General features: G+C 35.7%; 1 protein-coding gene across 3 annotated transcripts in view; it reads right to left on the bottom strand.

Moving 5' to 3' along the window:
- The window catches only part of LOC150100211 (uncharacterized), a 218,361-nt gene that overhangs the window by 81,166 nt on the left and 121,234 nt on the right, over nt 1–15,961 (bottom strand). For all 3 annotated transcript variants that reach the window (XM_090402440.1, XM_090402441.1, XM_090402442.1), the window contains one exon: nt 2,942–3,213. In XM_090402440.1, the coding sequence (XP_090258566.1) occupies nt 2,942–3,213 (272 nt within the window). The remainder of the gene's footprint in view (nt 1–2,941; nt 3,214–15,961) is intronic.

Genomic DNA, 15,961 nt, shown 5'->3' with positions numbered 1-15,961 from the left:
AGTTTAGCGTGTGCATTACTAAAAGTGGCAAAATATGAACCTGATATAAAGCATTCAGCATCCAATGTACAACAGCAAAAATAAATCTCATTAATAAATAATTGATATTAATTTGTATATGACAATGTGTATGTCAAGTTATGAGTTCATCTTTATGAGATTCTATGTTAATTTTTAAATTTGTCTCAATAAAATTCTGCAATAATTAATTTTCTGTTAATTTTTTCCCCTATTAAAAACTGCCCAGCATGTCAGCAGTTCGATAAATATTATTTGTAAATTTTTGGCATGCACACATAAAAAGGTTCGCCACCACTGGCATAGAGGATACACTCCAGATCTTTGCTTTGTAACAAAGGATCATCATCATCATCAGAGTCTCAGCATAAATAGAAGAGTTCTTGAGCCTTTCCCCAAGTAGTCAGCACAGACCAATCTTATATTCTCTAGGAATTCATATACCACTTACACTATCAGTCCCAAATTCTAGATGGAACTTCATTAAGACAAACTGGAAGAACTTTGCTGAACAAGTAGATGTGACTATTAGGTGGATAAAACTAATATCTAACAATTAAGGCAGATTTATAGGAGTGATTAAAGGAATGAATATATTCTGGTTGGAATAGTGACAGCAACAACCTCTATCATGAATTTATAAAAAAAAAGAAACCAGACAGTAGCTATGGATCTCTTACACTCCTTAGATAATGCAAGGAGAAATAAATGGATTGAGAGAGTTGAAAATATCAATTTTACACATTCAAGTAGACAAGCATGGTCCTTGTTGAGGAGATTGGATCCTAGTGCAATGGCATCCAAAAGACAGCAATCTACTGATGTCGAAGAGAAAGCAAAACAAATCTGTATTTGCATTAACAATTTAAATTCAAATAATTTGAACCATACAGTCAGAACTCTGGTTAAGTTATTTTTTATAATAACAAGAACCAGATTTCACTATCTTTATAAAAAAAAATAAAAAATAAAAAAAAAAGATATATATCTTTTTTTTTTTTTTTTTTTTTTTGTAAAGATCATTAATGTTTGTGTTTTTTGTTCTTATTTTGGGTTTTGTTGCTTTTTTTTCTGGATTTATTTCATTGGATTTTTATTATTTTATCTTTTTTTGGAATTGTTTTTGTAAAAGACTTTTTGTGATCCACAAAACCATACTTTGAAAAGTCATCGTTCACTGTATGTTGAGGAGGAGAGTTAAATAAAGAGTGGGGGCATGCAATGGGAGGTGAAAGATTTGGGGACATACTGTTCACACAGAAGGAACTCAGATACATGTCCACATAGGGCTCCACAGTTCCCTTGCATACCTAGAATCCCAATAAGCACAAATGGTAGAGTAAGTGGCAGCAGGATTTATCATTAACTGATTGGAAAGCCTCCAGATTCATTATAATCAGACAATCATATTACTGCTTTACCCTTGAACAGGGGAAGGTCTGGGTTCCTTCCATACATATGGCATGCCCATGAAATGTCACCTAAAATGCCTGTGAGAAAAGAGGGAAGTGGAACCTTTGCTCTGAAGACCACACATGGCAGTAGGCCATGGAAAGTTTCCAATAAGCAAGACCATGACCTTGCTTATTGGAAACTTGCCACATTCAAATTGCCACTTATTGGAAACTTGCCACATAGGGCTCCACAGTTCCCTTGCATACCTAGAATCCCAATAAGCACAAATGGTAGAGTAAGTGGCAGCAGGATTTATCATTAACTGATTGGAAAGCCTCCAGATTCATTAATGTTTGTGTTTTTTGTTCTTATTTTGGGTTTTGTTGCTTTTTTTTCTGGATTTATTTCATTGGATTTTTATTATTTTATCTTTTTTTGGAATTGTTTTTGTAAAAGACTTTTTGTGATCCACAAAACCATACTTTGAAAAGTCATCGTTCACTGTATGTTGAGGAGGAGAGTTAAATAAAGAGTGGGGGCATGCAATGGGAGGTGAAAGATTTGGGGACATACTGTTCACACAGAAGGAACTCAGATACATGTCCACATAGGGCTCCACAGTTCCCTTGCATACCTAGAATCCCAATAAGCACAAATGGTAGAGTAAGTGGCAGCAGGATTTATCATTAACTGATTGGAAAGCCTCCAGATTCATTATAATCAGACAATCATATTACTGCTTTACCCTTGAACAGGGGAAGGTCTGGGTTCCTTCCATACATATGGCATGCCCATGAAATGTCACCTAAAATGCCTGTGAGAAAAGAGGGAAGTGGAACCTTTGCTCTGAAGACCACACATGGCAGTAGGCCATGGAAAGTTTCCAATAAGCAAGACCATGACCTTGCTTATTGGAAACTTGCCACATTCAAAGCCATTCCTTAGTGTGCTCCAAACTATGCATTACCAGCAACAACTGTATATTCCTCTTCAAATTTATATTGATTCGTATTCACAATTTTATATATTATTATTATATGTAACAGAATTGTCTGCACGGTTAGCCTAGTGGCTTTGCGCTTCACAACCATATGACTGGGGAAGGAGTGTCCAGGTTCAATTCCCATCGAAGACATGAGGAATATGAGGATCTTCCTCAGCCATTGCCAAGTTAGCCTGTCTTGGGCGCTGGCAGTAGGGTTTTTTCGCCAGTTTATGTGGCATTTTTTATCCCGCAAGGAGGCAAACATACGCTGCTACAGTCAAAAATATATCCCCCCCCCGCCCAGCAGCAGGCTAGGCGACAGGTCGGTTGGGAGTGGTACTAACAAGAAGTTGCATCTAAGTAACACATGGATCCTGCATAGGAAGTTGAAATAACGCATAGTGAAAGAAGATTATATGTAACAGAATTAATTTAATTACATAAATGACATAATAAAATGCATACTGATGGTATATATATTCATATTAATATCAATAAACTAAAATACACTGAAATCAGGTAAAAAAATATATAATTCTCCACCTGTGAAACAGTTTGCATGTTGAATGGTGGTTGCTGTTGTTGAGACTGTTGACTATGAAGATGAGTAGGAGATGAAGCTCCTTTTGCACTTGGAGATGGAGAACTACTATTATTGTTGGTAAGCAGCGGTGCTGGTGGACTTGGTTGGAGAGGTAAAGGAGATTGCTGAGACAGACTTAAACGACTGGTTCTGCTTGCAGGAGTCAGAGTATTCACAGTAAGAGGGGGATGATTTGAAGAAACACTTGAGATTAATGGTGCTTGAAACATACCTTTGAAAGAAAATGCAAACTATGAATTAAACTAAACATCTATATATTGTCAAGATAATTTATTAAAAAAGTAGATTATAAAATAATTTATTTTCCTGAAAATGTGAAAGATATGACCAGAAGACGGGACAAGAAGTTCAGAAAAGTACACCTCTCTCTCAAGAGAAAATAACTTTATTTTAATTTATAGAGCTACACAAGCATGCATGCTCTCACGCACGCACGCACACAAATGTATTCTAATTTAAGGCAATACCTTCATCTAAACTGAGTAAACATATAACCGTAGTTCATGAATAAAATATGACATGCCATATTTTTGAATAATGTCAGAGTTAAGAAAACATCAGCTTTATTCAAAACAGCATTATTTTCAAATAATGCTGTTTTCCCTTAGGCCTTCAGGCCTAAGGGAAGTGTTGTATAAATGACAATTATATTTTCAGAAAACTTAAAATTTATTAACTGTACTATAAAACAAGGGATTAAAAATAGTAAAATAAAAGGTAGTCATAGATAAAATATATATATATATACACATGCATGCACACACACACACACAATGTTTATAAACAGTACAACAAATTTAGCCATCAGTTCCAACTTTCCATTTGTCATGTTAACAAAGAAAACTATGTCGTATCATCATTTTACATTAAGGTTTAAACAAGTAAGAATACAATTTGTTAGCTAAATTCCAAACTGCTAGTCCATCTTCATTCATTCAGTATCCAGGTAGATACCTAATAGAGTGAATCACGAGAAGGTGAGAATTAGACATTCAGTCAGAAGCTTGACTCAGTTCTGTGCATTCCTTAAAAGGCTATGTGGAAGTCCCCTCCCAGTTATCTAGCTTGACCATTATGCACTCCTTTGTGAGTATTCAGCAATGTGCTAACAGAGCTAATTTCAGGTGATATGGCCATTTAAACAGAATGGGAGAGGATAGGTTAGAAAAAGACACATAGGAAGACGAAGATATAGATGGATTAATAGTTAAAAGTGACTTAGAAAAGAGAAATATAAGATCTGATAATATTGGAGTCTTGACAGATAACAGATTATTTAAAGGAAAATTGTCAATAGGAAGTTAGTAAGGATATAACTTTTTCATGTAGTACTATCATATCCTGTACCCCCCCTTCCCAAAAAAAAAGGGTACATATTCAGGAATTTGATGATGATGATGACAAAGAAAACTTATCTATTTTTTGTTTGTTTGTTTGTTTGTTTATCTCTTTATGTTTGTTCCCTAACAACCAATAATTTTTTTTTAATACCTGATAAACAGAACCCTATTGCAGAATACATTTATAACAGCTGACACTCATTACAGTAAGCACTATAAGAACATAATACCATCCATAGCCAAAATGCTATTCAAAAGGAAATTCACTAAGCAAACTATCCCTACAACCCCTCTATAGGGAGAATCAAATACAATTTAAGTCTCCAAATACACACAACAGATTTTAGAACTTGCAACACATTAGTGTTGTGTGTAGTTTTGCACTTTACCCATTCCTTTACTGCATATCTTTGTGAATGCTCTGTGATAGCACTAACTTTGAAAAACTTTCTACAGCTTTCTATTTAGCAAACTACAAGAGCTTATGAACAGAATTTACATTGAGGGAAGTTGGTTATAAGACCTTAAAATCTCTAATGGTCCCCAATCTCCAAGAAAACAGATTAATGATGGAAGCAGCTATATGCCACATGCTTCCAAAACACTACTGAAAATCATCAAGAATAGAATGGATGCTGCTGTTGAAAAGCATATAAAAAAAAACAGACTTGGTTTTCACAAAATAAAGGAACCAGAGATGCAATAGCATCATTGTGGATACATGAGACACAGCTTATAAATAAGGGGGGGGGGGGGATCTGTGTTTGTGTAGACCTCAAAAGGAATCTGACAAGATACCATGGAGGAGACTTCATAATATGTTAATCAAATTCAGAAATAAAGAAAAATTAATAGATCTCACTAGAAATCTCTATCAAAAAAGCAGTTAACTTATTAGGTTGGAACTACAGAGTTTGTACATCAAGAGGGGAGGGGGCCTGTTTTCACCAGCACTCCTTTTAGATGGCATGATGAAATTGCTCTAGGAAAGAGGATAAAGAGATGAATGTGAGTTGAGATAAAGTCTATAAGATATGCAGATGACAAGACTATTATCTCCCAAGGCAAAAGTGTCTTACAGATAATAACTGAGAGTTTAAACATAACAGCAAAAGTAAAGCATATGGAATGACAATAAACACCATAAAGACAAAATGTACAGTAATTACCAAAATACCACAAAACTTAGATATAAATAAATTATTTATTATTATTATTATATGGTTATTCAATGGAGTCAGAAGGCTCATCCCAGTGACTCAAACTAACCTTTATATGCACAATATCTATCATATCTCTCCTTAAACTTATTCAGTGTCAGAGCACTCATAATAACTTCTGGCAATCCATTCCACTCATTCTCCAGTTTCCAAGCAAAAAATCTGGTATGCACACACACCCTTACTGACCACACTCCTACACAACTTCCAGGAGTGACCACTAGTTCTCTCTTTATTTGTCATGTATTAAAATCTCTTTTGTGCCAATCTTATAGAACCACTTTAGTAACTTATGTTTCTATCATGTTCCCTCTCTTCTGCCTATCATGATAACAATAAATTTCAATATATTTTGAAATTCAGATATTTGGTAAGGCTATTCAAGAAAATGCAAAACCCTCTGAAGAAATTAAATCAAGAACAGACATGAGAAAAGCAATATTCATGACGAGAAAAAGCATTCTAGCTTCACACACAGCATAAACAGATCTTTAAGGATGAGAATACTAAATACCCATATATAGAGTATTGCCCTCTATGCTTCAGAAACATAGTATGTATTTAATGAATAATTATCATGTAAAAAAAGGAAAGAGGAAAGGGAGGGGGATGATAAGACTAAGGCTTCGAATTACAGACCAATCTGTTTGTCTGGGATTGAGGTAAAGGTGTTAGAGAGGTTACTGAGGACCAGCATTTAGAATTGGGTTGATGACAACAACATTCTCTTTTATGGAGAGCATGGATTTGCTGAAGGAAGAATGTATTTTAGCAATCTTCTTACTTACTGTAACAGAGTAACAGGTGCATTGGACAAAGGGAAAGCATACATAGTGGTATATTTAAATTTTGCTCAAGCCTTTGACAGATTGCTAGATGACAAGCTAGTAATTAAACTGGAACAGATGGAGTTGAATAATAGATTAGTGTGCTGAATTAGAGATTAGCAGTCTGATAGATATCAGCAAGTCGTGTAGGGGGGGGGGGGAAAGCGATATTCCAGAGGAGAAAAGTCACTAGCGGTGTGCCAAAAGGATCTGTTTTGGGTCCATTGCTGTTTAATTTGTATGTAAATGATATTGGGAAGGACTTGAATGGTGATATACAGTTGTTTATTGATGGTGCAAAGTTGGGGAGAACTATGAGGAGTACAACAGATGTTGTAGCTTGGCAAGAGGACTTGAATAGACTTTCTGAATGGGCAATGAGTGAGGTTACTAGTTCAACATAGCAAAGTGTAAGGTTTTAAAGTTTGAGAAGTACAGCTAGGATGCAGAATATAAGATTGGTTGGGATCTCTCAGAGGAGAGGGAGAAGATGTGAGGAATATGGAAGTGTTGGTGGATAGGGACCTGAAATTTCAGGGATGTTTTACTAAAATTGTGAGGACAGCACAGTACATTGTATGAATGATGTGGAAAACACTGACATGTAGGAGTAAGAATGTTATGATTCCATTGTATAATGCTTTGATCAGACCACATATGGATTACTGTGCTCTGATCAGTGGGTTTTCAAAAGGATGAAGAGATATCGGAATGGTTCAGAGACAACTGACTAAGGGGGTTTCTGGAATGTAGGGTATGAAGATTGAGGGAATGAAAATTGTAGAGTCTTAGTGAATAGAAGGACGAGGGGTGACACGATCAAGACATATAAGTTTGGTAAACGATTATTACCGGATTAATGTGGGTCAGATTTTTCATAGAATGGGTGGACACAAGGGAAGAACAAGAGGCCATCTGGAAGCTGTATAAGGAGAGTGAGCAAGCACGTGAGGAATAGGTTTTTTTCATGGAGAGTTGGGAGTGGTTGAAATAGATTGTCTGGAGGTGTGGTGAGTGTAGAGACAGTGAATGCATTTAAGTCACAGTATGATGAACAGTGTGTGTGTGTGAGATGGAGGACCACCCACAATGAGTCATTGACCTCATGGAGGTCTAATAATAATATTAACAAAATATATCGTGAGCCTGAACAATCTGGACTTGCTGAGCGTGCTATCTGAACTAAGCATCAGTGGAACAATAAAAGTCCTTCATAAAAGTCATTTCCTCATAGAACATCTTTATAAAAAAACATGTGAACCATTACTCCATTGTCCTAACTTAAACAGATCCTATGGTCTAAGTCTAACCCCCTTTATGGGAGACAGTACTTTTTAAATCTGCTAATCTTTCCTAACTTATATACACACACACACACACACACACACACACACACACATGTTTTTAAGGAAATTACTGACTGTTATCTTACATTATCTACTAAGGTGGTGCTTTTTACAATTGTCTGTTATGTTTGATTGCCGTTCTGTACTGAAGATGCCTATGGCACTTAGGATTAAGCAAAAATTGTACAATAAATAAGTTTAACATGAGTTTTTTTCTATTTTTACAGTTATTATTAACTTGTATTTTTCATTTGGAATGAAAGCAGTGTTTAAATATTCCTCCACTACTGGAAGATAGGATTGTTTTGTTTCTTCAGTTAGATTCTCCTATCACGCATTGAGAGTGGAACGGATGACAAGTAATAAACTTTAAACTTAGGATGCAGTATAGGCATTTGATATAATTTATCTGCTCTGTTCAGTTCACTCAGAATTACCTATCCAAAGTTTACTTGAAGTTGATTAGGTGCACTTTGATGGATTTATATGATTCTATATCTTGGCCCTGTATGTATTTGTCATTATGAGTTTGTTAAACTTTTTAGTTGAACTCAGTGCATATTTATTTCTAATTATTAGTGCAATTTAAATTGAGAGAGAGTGTCAGAGTGATTTAGCATCTTTAATTCACAATGGACATTAACCAAACTTAAAAGTTCCAAAAAAAAAACAAGGAGAGAAGAAGAAAAATTCTCAACAATATCCATACTAGATTGAAATGGTTGGAACATAATCTAAGACACACTGTTCACCAGACAATTATTAAGGAAAGAAGACCAAGAGGAGATGCCCAAGAACATTTATCCAACAACTGAAAGAAGATGTAAAAGGACAATCTACTCAGAAATCAAACAGATAGAAAGATGCCAGATTCACTTGGGAGTCAGATGGTGAAAAATCCCCAACCATTCCACAGTCTGATGGGTTCGAGAAGAAGAATACAAAAGTACAGTAAAATTATACTTTAAAATAAAATAAAAATAAACAATGTTAACATGACAGTAATTTTCAATTTTATTCACATAATACAGAAGTACAAAACACATTTTATTAATTTGTGTTGATTTTAATTACTTAAAGAAAATCAGTTATTCATATTTGTGTCCTTGAAATTAAAGAATGCCACTGCAGATTGCCACAATTAAAAAAAAAAAACAGGGTAAGAAGCATACTCAAAAAAGTTAAATTTAGGAAGAGAAATACAGCATCAAAGTTCATTCATCAAATCAGTTGTCAAAATCTGAAGAATCATCCCTCTTGTTATAGCTTTTTAAAAATCTGTCCACCTGTTGCATAATTAGCAACCCTACGATTTTCACTAATTTATGACAGGTTTTAGCTCTACCGTAAGTCAGATGACATGCAAAACATGCACTGAATTATGTTGGAAGTTTATTTTCCACTTGGTTAGACTATAATAAATTTATAAGGCATATTCTGGTAATTGGACCACTTTTATGATTATTTTTATTTTATTATTATTATTATATTTATTATTATTTGACTTACATCTTCAGGGGTAAAAGGTAACTGAAAGTTAAAACAACAAAAAAGAGAAATTAATAGTTCATACTATACAGTTGTAGCCATCTGACTGTTTATAAAATTAAAAAATCAGAATGCGGATTCAAAGCAGTGCTAAGTTTAAAGAATGCTGGATGATGCCACGTTCTGTTGTTCACGATCATAATGTCCGAGGTCTGACTGAGGTATATTTTTTATCAAAGCTGACCATACTTGGTGTAGAATTAAGCCTTGGTTTTTATTGCATTGTGTTGGAATTCTAAGCATGTTTGCAGCTTCTTTAAATTTCCTTATGTAACATTTTTTTCTATATAAGACATGTTTGTTTTCTGCCAGAGTACATTGGGGACAGTGGAAGGTATGGAAAGCTAGACCTGATTTGTGTTCTCTTCTGTTTTGTACATCCTTTTGGTGTTCGTTCATGCATATTTCCCTAGATCTTTCTGTCTGTCCTATGTAGCAGATGCCGCAAGAACAATAAATTTTATAAACACCTGGTTTTTTTAAAGGATGATGTGGAGGTTTTGGGGGGATATAGAAATCTTAAAATTTTTTCCAGCGGTAGAAAGCTACTTTCATGTTATGTTTGTTTAGTAATTTAGCCATCTTGTCTGTAACATTCTTGATATATGGAAGCGTGATCCCGTTTTTGAAATCTTGTTTCTGTGGGATGCTTGTAGGAAGTGTGTGGAGCATTTTTTTGATAGTCTTGGGTTCATAACCATTTTTTTTGATGATCTGTGTTAAATATTCCAATTCTTAATTTCTCTGTGGTGGAAATATTATAAGCTCTGTCCCTCAGGGTTTTTATTAGACCTATTTTTTGTGAAGGGTGGTGGTGTGAGGCCGCATTAAGAAATCTTCCTGTGTTGGTGGGTTTTCTATATATTGAGAAAGAAAGTTTATTATCTTTTTCATTGACTTCTAATAGGATGTCAAGAAAAGGAAGTTTTCTAAGTTCTTCTTGTTCTAAAGTAAATTTTATATTCTTATGTAAATTATTCAGGTAATTTTTGAAAGCAATGAGTTTATCTGTTGTTCCTGGCCAAATGATAAAAATGTCGTCCACATAGCGTAGCCAAATTTTTGGTTTTTTATGATAATTGATTAAAGCATTATTTTCAAAATGTTCCATAAATAGGTTAGCTAAAGCCAGAGAGAGGGAAGAGCCCATAGCCAATCCTTCTTTTTGTTCCCAAAATTTGTCTTGATACATGAAAAAAGTATTATTTATACAATGTTTAAATAATATTTTTCAGGAGATTCACAGTTTCGTTTCTTGGAACATTTGTAAATAGGCTGATAATGTCCAAACTTGCTAAGTTGTCTGAAGGTGCAATGTAAATATCTTTTACCTTCTCAATAAAATGTGTACTGTTCTTGATGAAAGAAGATGTTTTTCCTGTGTAAGATAAAATCATGTTAGTGAAATGTTTTGCTAAATTAGAGGTCGGAGAGTCTCTTCCATCCACTATCGGTCTTAAGGGAATACCTATCTTATGTATTTTTGGTACACCATAAATTCTTGGAGCTAATGGGTGTTTTGATTGTAGAGTTCTTTTAAGTTCTTCAGTCCAATTAGGCATCTTTTTAATTAGATCATTGGTTTTATTGTGATCATGCTATGTGGGATCTCTGTCTAAAGGTCTATAGGTATTAGAATCTTCAGGAAGAGTTTTCATTTTATTGTTATAATCTTCGGAGTTTAAAACTATTGTTGCATTCCCTTTATCTGCTTTGATTATAATGATATTTTTGTCTGATTTTAGTTCTTTGAGGGATGTATATTCCGTGTAAGGAAGGTTCCTTTGAGGTAACTTGCTTTGCAATAGTAAAGCTGTGCTCTGTATGGGATGAGATCTGATGTATCACCAGGTAAATTTCTTATTCCTTTTTCTATTTGAGCAATTATGTCAATTTTTGGTAGGAAACGTGGCATTAAGACAAAGTTGAAACCTTTCATGAGTATATTTTTTTTCGGTTCTTGATAGGACTCTTGAAGAAAGGTTAATAACTACTTTGGAATAATCTAGGTGTTTTCTTTGTTTTTGTTTTTCATGAAGAAGTAAATTAAATTTTTTGATTAAAGTATGCTTCTTCCAATCAGAAATTGCTGCAGCTTTGTCATATGTGATGATATCTATGTTGTTCCACAGGTCGGACAGAAGAGATGTGGCTAACTCATCATGTAGAGAAAATGAATCTCGGCTAATTTGTGCTAATTCTGATCTAGTGGCTGAAATTCTTTCTCCAGAATCACTAGTTCCATTATTCGGTAAATTCTGTTGGCTTTATTTGTATGGAATGCACGCTTGATTTGGATGAACTTAAGTATGATTTCGTTATCTCTGCATCGGATTAAGACTAAGACGGTTGATGAAATTCAGATGTTTAATACGTAATTTCTCTAGTTGCGTAACTTTATACCAAAAGCACTCACCGTGAACATTTAATTGTAAGTGGAGGTTTCTGTGGTTTAGAAGTTCATAAGGCATACTCCGGTTGTATTATGATCGTGAACAACAGAACGTGGCATCATCCAGCATTGTTTAAACTTAGCACTGCTTTGAATCTGCATTCTGATTTTTTAATTTTATAAACGGTCAGACGGATACAAGTGTATAGTATGAACTATTAATTTCTCTTTTTTTGTTGTTTTAACTTTCAGTTACCTTATACCCCTGAAGATGTAAGTCAAATGACTTACGAAACTTGTTGGTTTTATTTCTTTATTGTGCTTTTAGCTTTAAAAAAAAAAAGTGGTCCAATTACCGGAATATGCCACAGAAACCTCCACTTATAATAAATTTAGTTTAATCCTTTATCCAAGTGTAAGCAAACAAAGTTTGTGCCTGAAGTATTTTCAGGACTGAGGTAACTCGTAGTAAAGGTGGACCAAGCTCTCATCACTCCTTGTCTCAGTATCTCCCATAATGCAAACCACATCTCCTTGCGGACATGTATAATGCTATGCATTAAGGGAAGGGCCACTACACAGACCGGTTTTGACCTTTATTCAGGTCTCGTCAGTGGGAGTCAGACCCAGAAATGGTGATACTAAGGCAGAAGCAATGGAGAGGTCATATTTACCCATACGAGTTGCCAAAAGGTGTACCAAAAGATGTCTGCAAGGAGATGTGCTTTGCATTATGGGAGATACTGAGACAAGGAGTGATGAGAGCTTGGTCCACCTTTACTACGAGTTGCCTCAGTCCTGAAGATACTTCAGGTGCAAACTTTGTTTGCTTACACTTGGATAAAGGATTAAACTAAATTTATTATCATTACTAAATATTACTAAATATTTACTACTAAAAGTATTTACTAAATTTATCTAAATCCAGAGTAATTTAATAATAAGGTGGTAGGTGGTATACCTTTTGGCAACTCGTATAGGTAAATATGACCTCTCCATTGCTTCTGCCTTGGTATCACCACTTCTGGGTCTGGCTCCCACTGATGAGACCTCAATAAAGATCGAAACCGGTCTGGGTAGTGGCCCTTCCCTTAATGCATAGCATTATATATACATGTCTGCAAAGGGTTGTGCTTTGCATTATGGGAGATACTGAGACAGGGAGTGATGAGAGCTCGGTCCACCTTTACTACAAGTTGCCTCAGTCCTGAAGATACTTCAGGCGCAAACTTTGTTTGCTTACACTTGGATAAAGGATTAAACTAAATTTATTAGTCTAACCAAGTGGAAAATAAACTTCCAACATCTTTCTCTAAATCCAGAGTAATTTAATAATAAGATGGTACACCTTTTGGCAACTCATATAGGTAAATATGGCCTCTCCATTGCTTCTGCCTTAGTATCACCGACATCATACCAATAAAAAAGCCAGGAAACAATCCACAACTCCTGGAAAGATACCGTCCCATCAGCCTGCTATCCAACCTAGGAAAGATTGCTGAAAAAATCATCCTCTCAAGACTACAAGAAAAATCAGACAAATTAGGAATAATACCAAACGAACAATTTGGCTTCCACCTTGTGCACAGCACAGTGCAACAAATACACCGACAAGTGGAACACATCACACAGGGATACAACTGGAACCTGCACACAGCTGCGGTCTTTCTGGATGTTGCTAAGGCCTTTGACAAGGTATGGCATTAAGGCCTACTCTACAAACTCCATCCGGCTAATAAAATCATACCTCACTGACAGATCCATGTAGATTAAAATAAATGGCACCATCTCAACTAGGCACAAAATCCTGGCAAGAGTACCACAGGGATTCCTGCTGGCTCCCCTACTTTTCACAATCTATGCAGCCGACATCCCGCAGAACCCGAGGACTACCATCACAGCCCTAATGACAAGATCTCTCCGCCCACACCTAGCAATCAGTCATCTCCAGGACACCATCACAAAGCTAGAGAAAAATGGTTCTCGGACTGGAGGATACAAGTAAACTCCCACAAAAGCTCAGCTATACTATTCAGCAGATGCAAAGCCTTCATCCAAGATGACATTCAACTCCTCAGAAAAAAGATACTATGGCAGACAGAAACCAGATACCTTAGAGTACAGCTAGACAAAAAACTAAATTTCAACAGCCACATCAAGCTCATAGGCACAAAGACGTCCAGAGCCGTAGCCCAACTCTATCCCCTGATCAACTGCAACAGCAAATTGGATACACGCAACAAGCTGCTACTATATCAGATGGTAATATGACCAGTAATCACATATGCATTCCCCAGCATGGAGTCACACATCTAAATCCAACATCCTGAAACTACAGAGGATACAAAACAAGTGCCTGCGGATGATCCTGGACGCCCCATGGTTCGTCAGAAACATGCAGATCCACAGAGAAACCGGAACCCCAGACATCCATTCCCTCCTTCACGACCATGCGGAAAAGTTCTTCAACAAAGCACACTCTTACGGTGGAAGAGAGCTACAGTAATACACCGTAGCAAATACAAATTCGAAAGACTATTTATGGAATCAGCCTCAGCCCTAAGAAACTCTCCAAACCTCAACAAATTTGGTTGTATGCGACTGCCCCAAATTTGGGAGGCTTACATCAGCAGACCTTCAGCCCAACGGCCAAGACCACCTACTTAGCCCACTAGAGGGCACCATCAGGACTTTTAGGAGAACAATAGCTTCATCTCTTCATTCTCGGTTACTGTGTTGTAGTGCCTATGTGCACGTGCTTTTTTTGTAAGTTCCTTTAGAAGATGGCAACATAACATTCCTGAAATATCGGAAATATTTATTAAAGTATAATTTAATTTATATTCTTAACTACGTTGTTCAATTCCTTAAGTTGTTTTAATAAGGCACACTCTCATCCCAACCCACTAATCAGACAAGCTTCCAGTTACAGTGGACACAACTATCACAAACATAAAAGACCCAAGGAAATCCTGCTCGCAGCAGAACAGAGCTAACCCCCATAGTTCACAAATTCTGATTGCCTACAATCTTTAACAACAAAGTTTTTCCTAAAAACGTCCATATACCTCAACGATCTAGTTCAGCAAGCTGTAGCCTACAAGGCAATGGATATATTCAAAAAGAAAAGATCAAAAGCCAATTTAATTTCCTGTAGCAATGCATAATCTCCATGCCCATTCAGGGCAAGCAAACTGCTCATAAAATTTTACCCTCATTGTAGCCGTAACAGATAGCAGGGAATATGAAGAGCATCTTGTTTCACCCCTAAAGCCATTAATGTCAATTTGTCTTAGTATCACCACGTCTGGTGATACTAAGACAACTGACAATTGATACTAATTCAATAAAGGTCGAAACCGGTCTGGATAGTGGCCCTTCCCTTAATGCATAGCATTATATATATATACATGTCTGCAAAGAGATGTGCTTTGCATTATGGGAGCTACTGAGACAGGGAGTGATGAGAGCTTGGTCCACCTTTACTACGAGTTGCCTCAGTCCTGAAGATACTTCAGGCACAAACTTTGTTTGCTTACACTTGGATAAAGGATTAAACTAAATTTATTATGCACTGAATTAAGAATGTCAAACTCTATTTATTATATTATTTCTCTATAAAGAGCTAGTCACTGGTGCAAAAACTGATTATAAAATGCAGCTGTTTTACTACTGTATGGAATTGTCCATTTGGATGAATAAGATTTGAGCACATGTTAACAGGGTTAGCAACTATTTCTAGACATGTAAGGTTTTCCATTGTTTCAGCATACTGTCAGTAAACAATTGTTTAATCAAATTACTATAATAATTATTTATTTTAAAGACTAAATAAAAGCCAGTATCATTTATAGTTCCTATTTTTTTTAATCCAAACATTCTAGTATTTATACTGCAAGTGATATTATATTAAGTGACATCAGTTTTGAAATCCTGCAAACCCACCTTATGGTTGTGAGTTATACTGCAATCTGGTCATGCTAAGGCAAATTTACATTCAGGGAATGCACTTAGTTACTGTATAACTGAAGATCTAATGCAACAGTAAACAAACACAGGGAATAAAGGGGGGGGGGGAATCCATCAGTTTTATTTTTTTGTTGTTTTGTTTTATTTTTAGAATAAATGAGATATAGCATAGTAGTTAGCTCATAATTAGTATAGTAAGAAGAAAAATTACTACAAGCAGTGATTTACATCTCCAGTAAATTCTGAAAGCATACAGTGAGGCTAGAAGATCTGTTAATAATAATAATACAAAGTTATGAATGACTTATTACTGCTTG

This window comes from Typopeltis vanoorti, chromosome 13, assembly GCF_054136105.1.
Source record: "Typopeltis vanoorti isolate ZY-2024b chromosome 13, IOZ_Tvanoo_1.0, whole genome shotgun sequence".
NCBI lineage: Eukaryota > Metazoa > Arthropoda > Arachnida > Uropygi > Thelyphonidae > Typopeltis > Typopeltis vanoorti.
The sequence above is the reverse complement of the archived record's forward strand: the minus strand, read 5'-3'. Positions and strand labels throughout refer to the sequence as shown.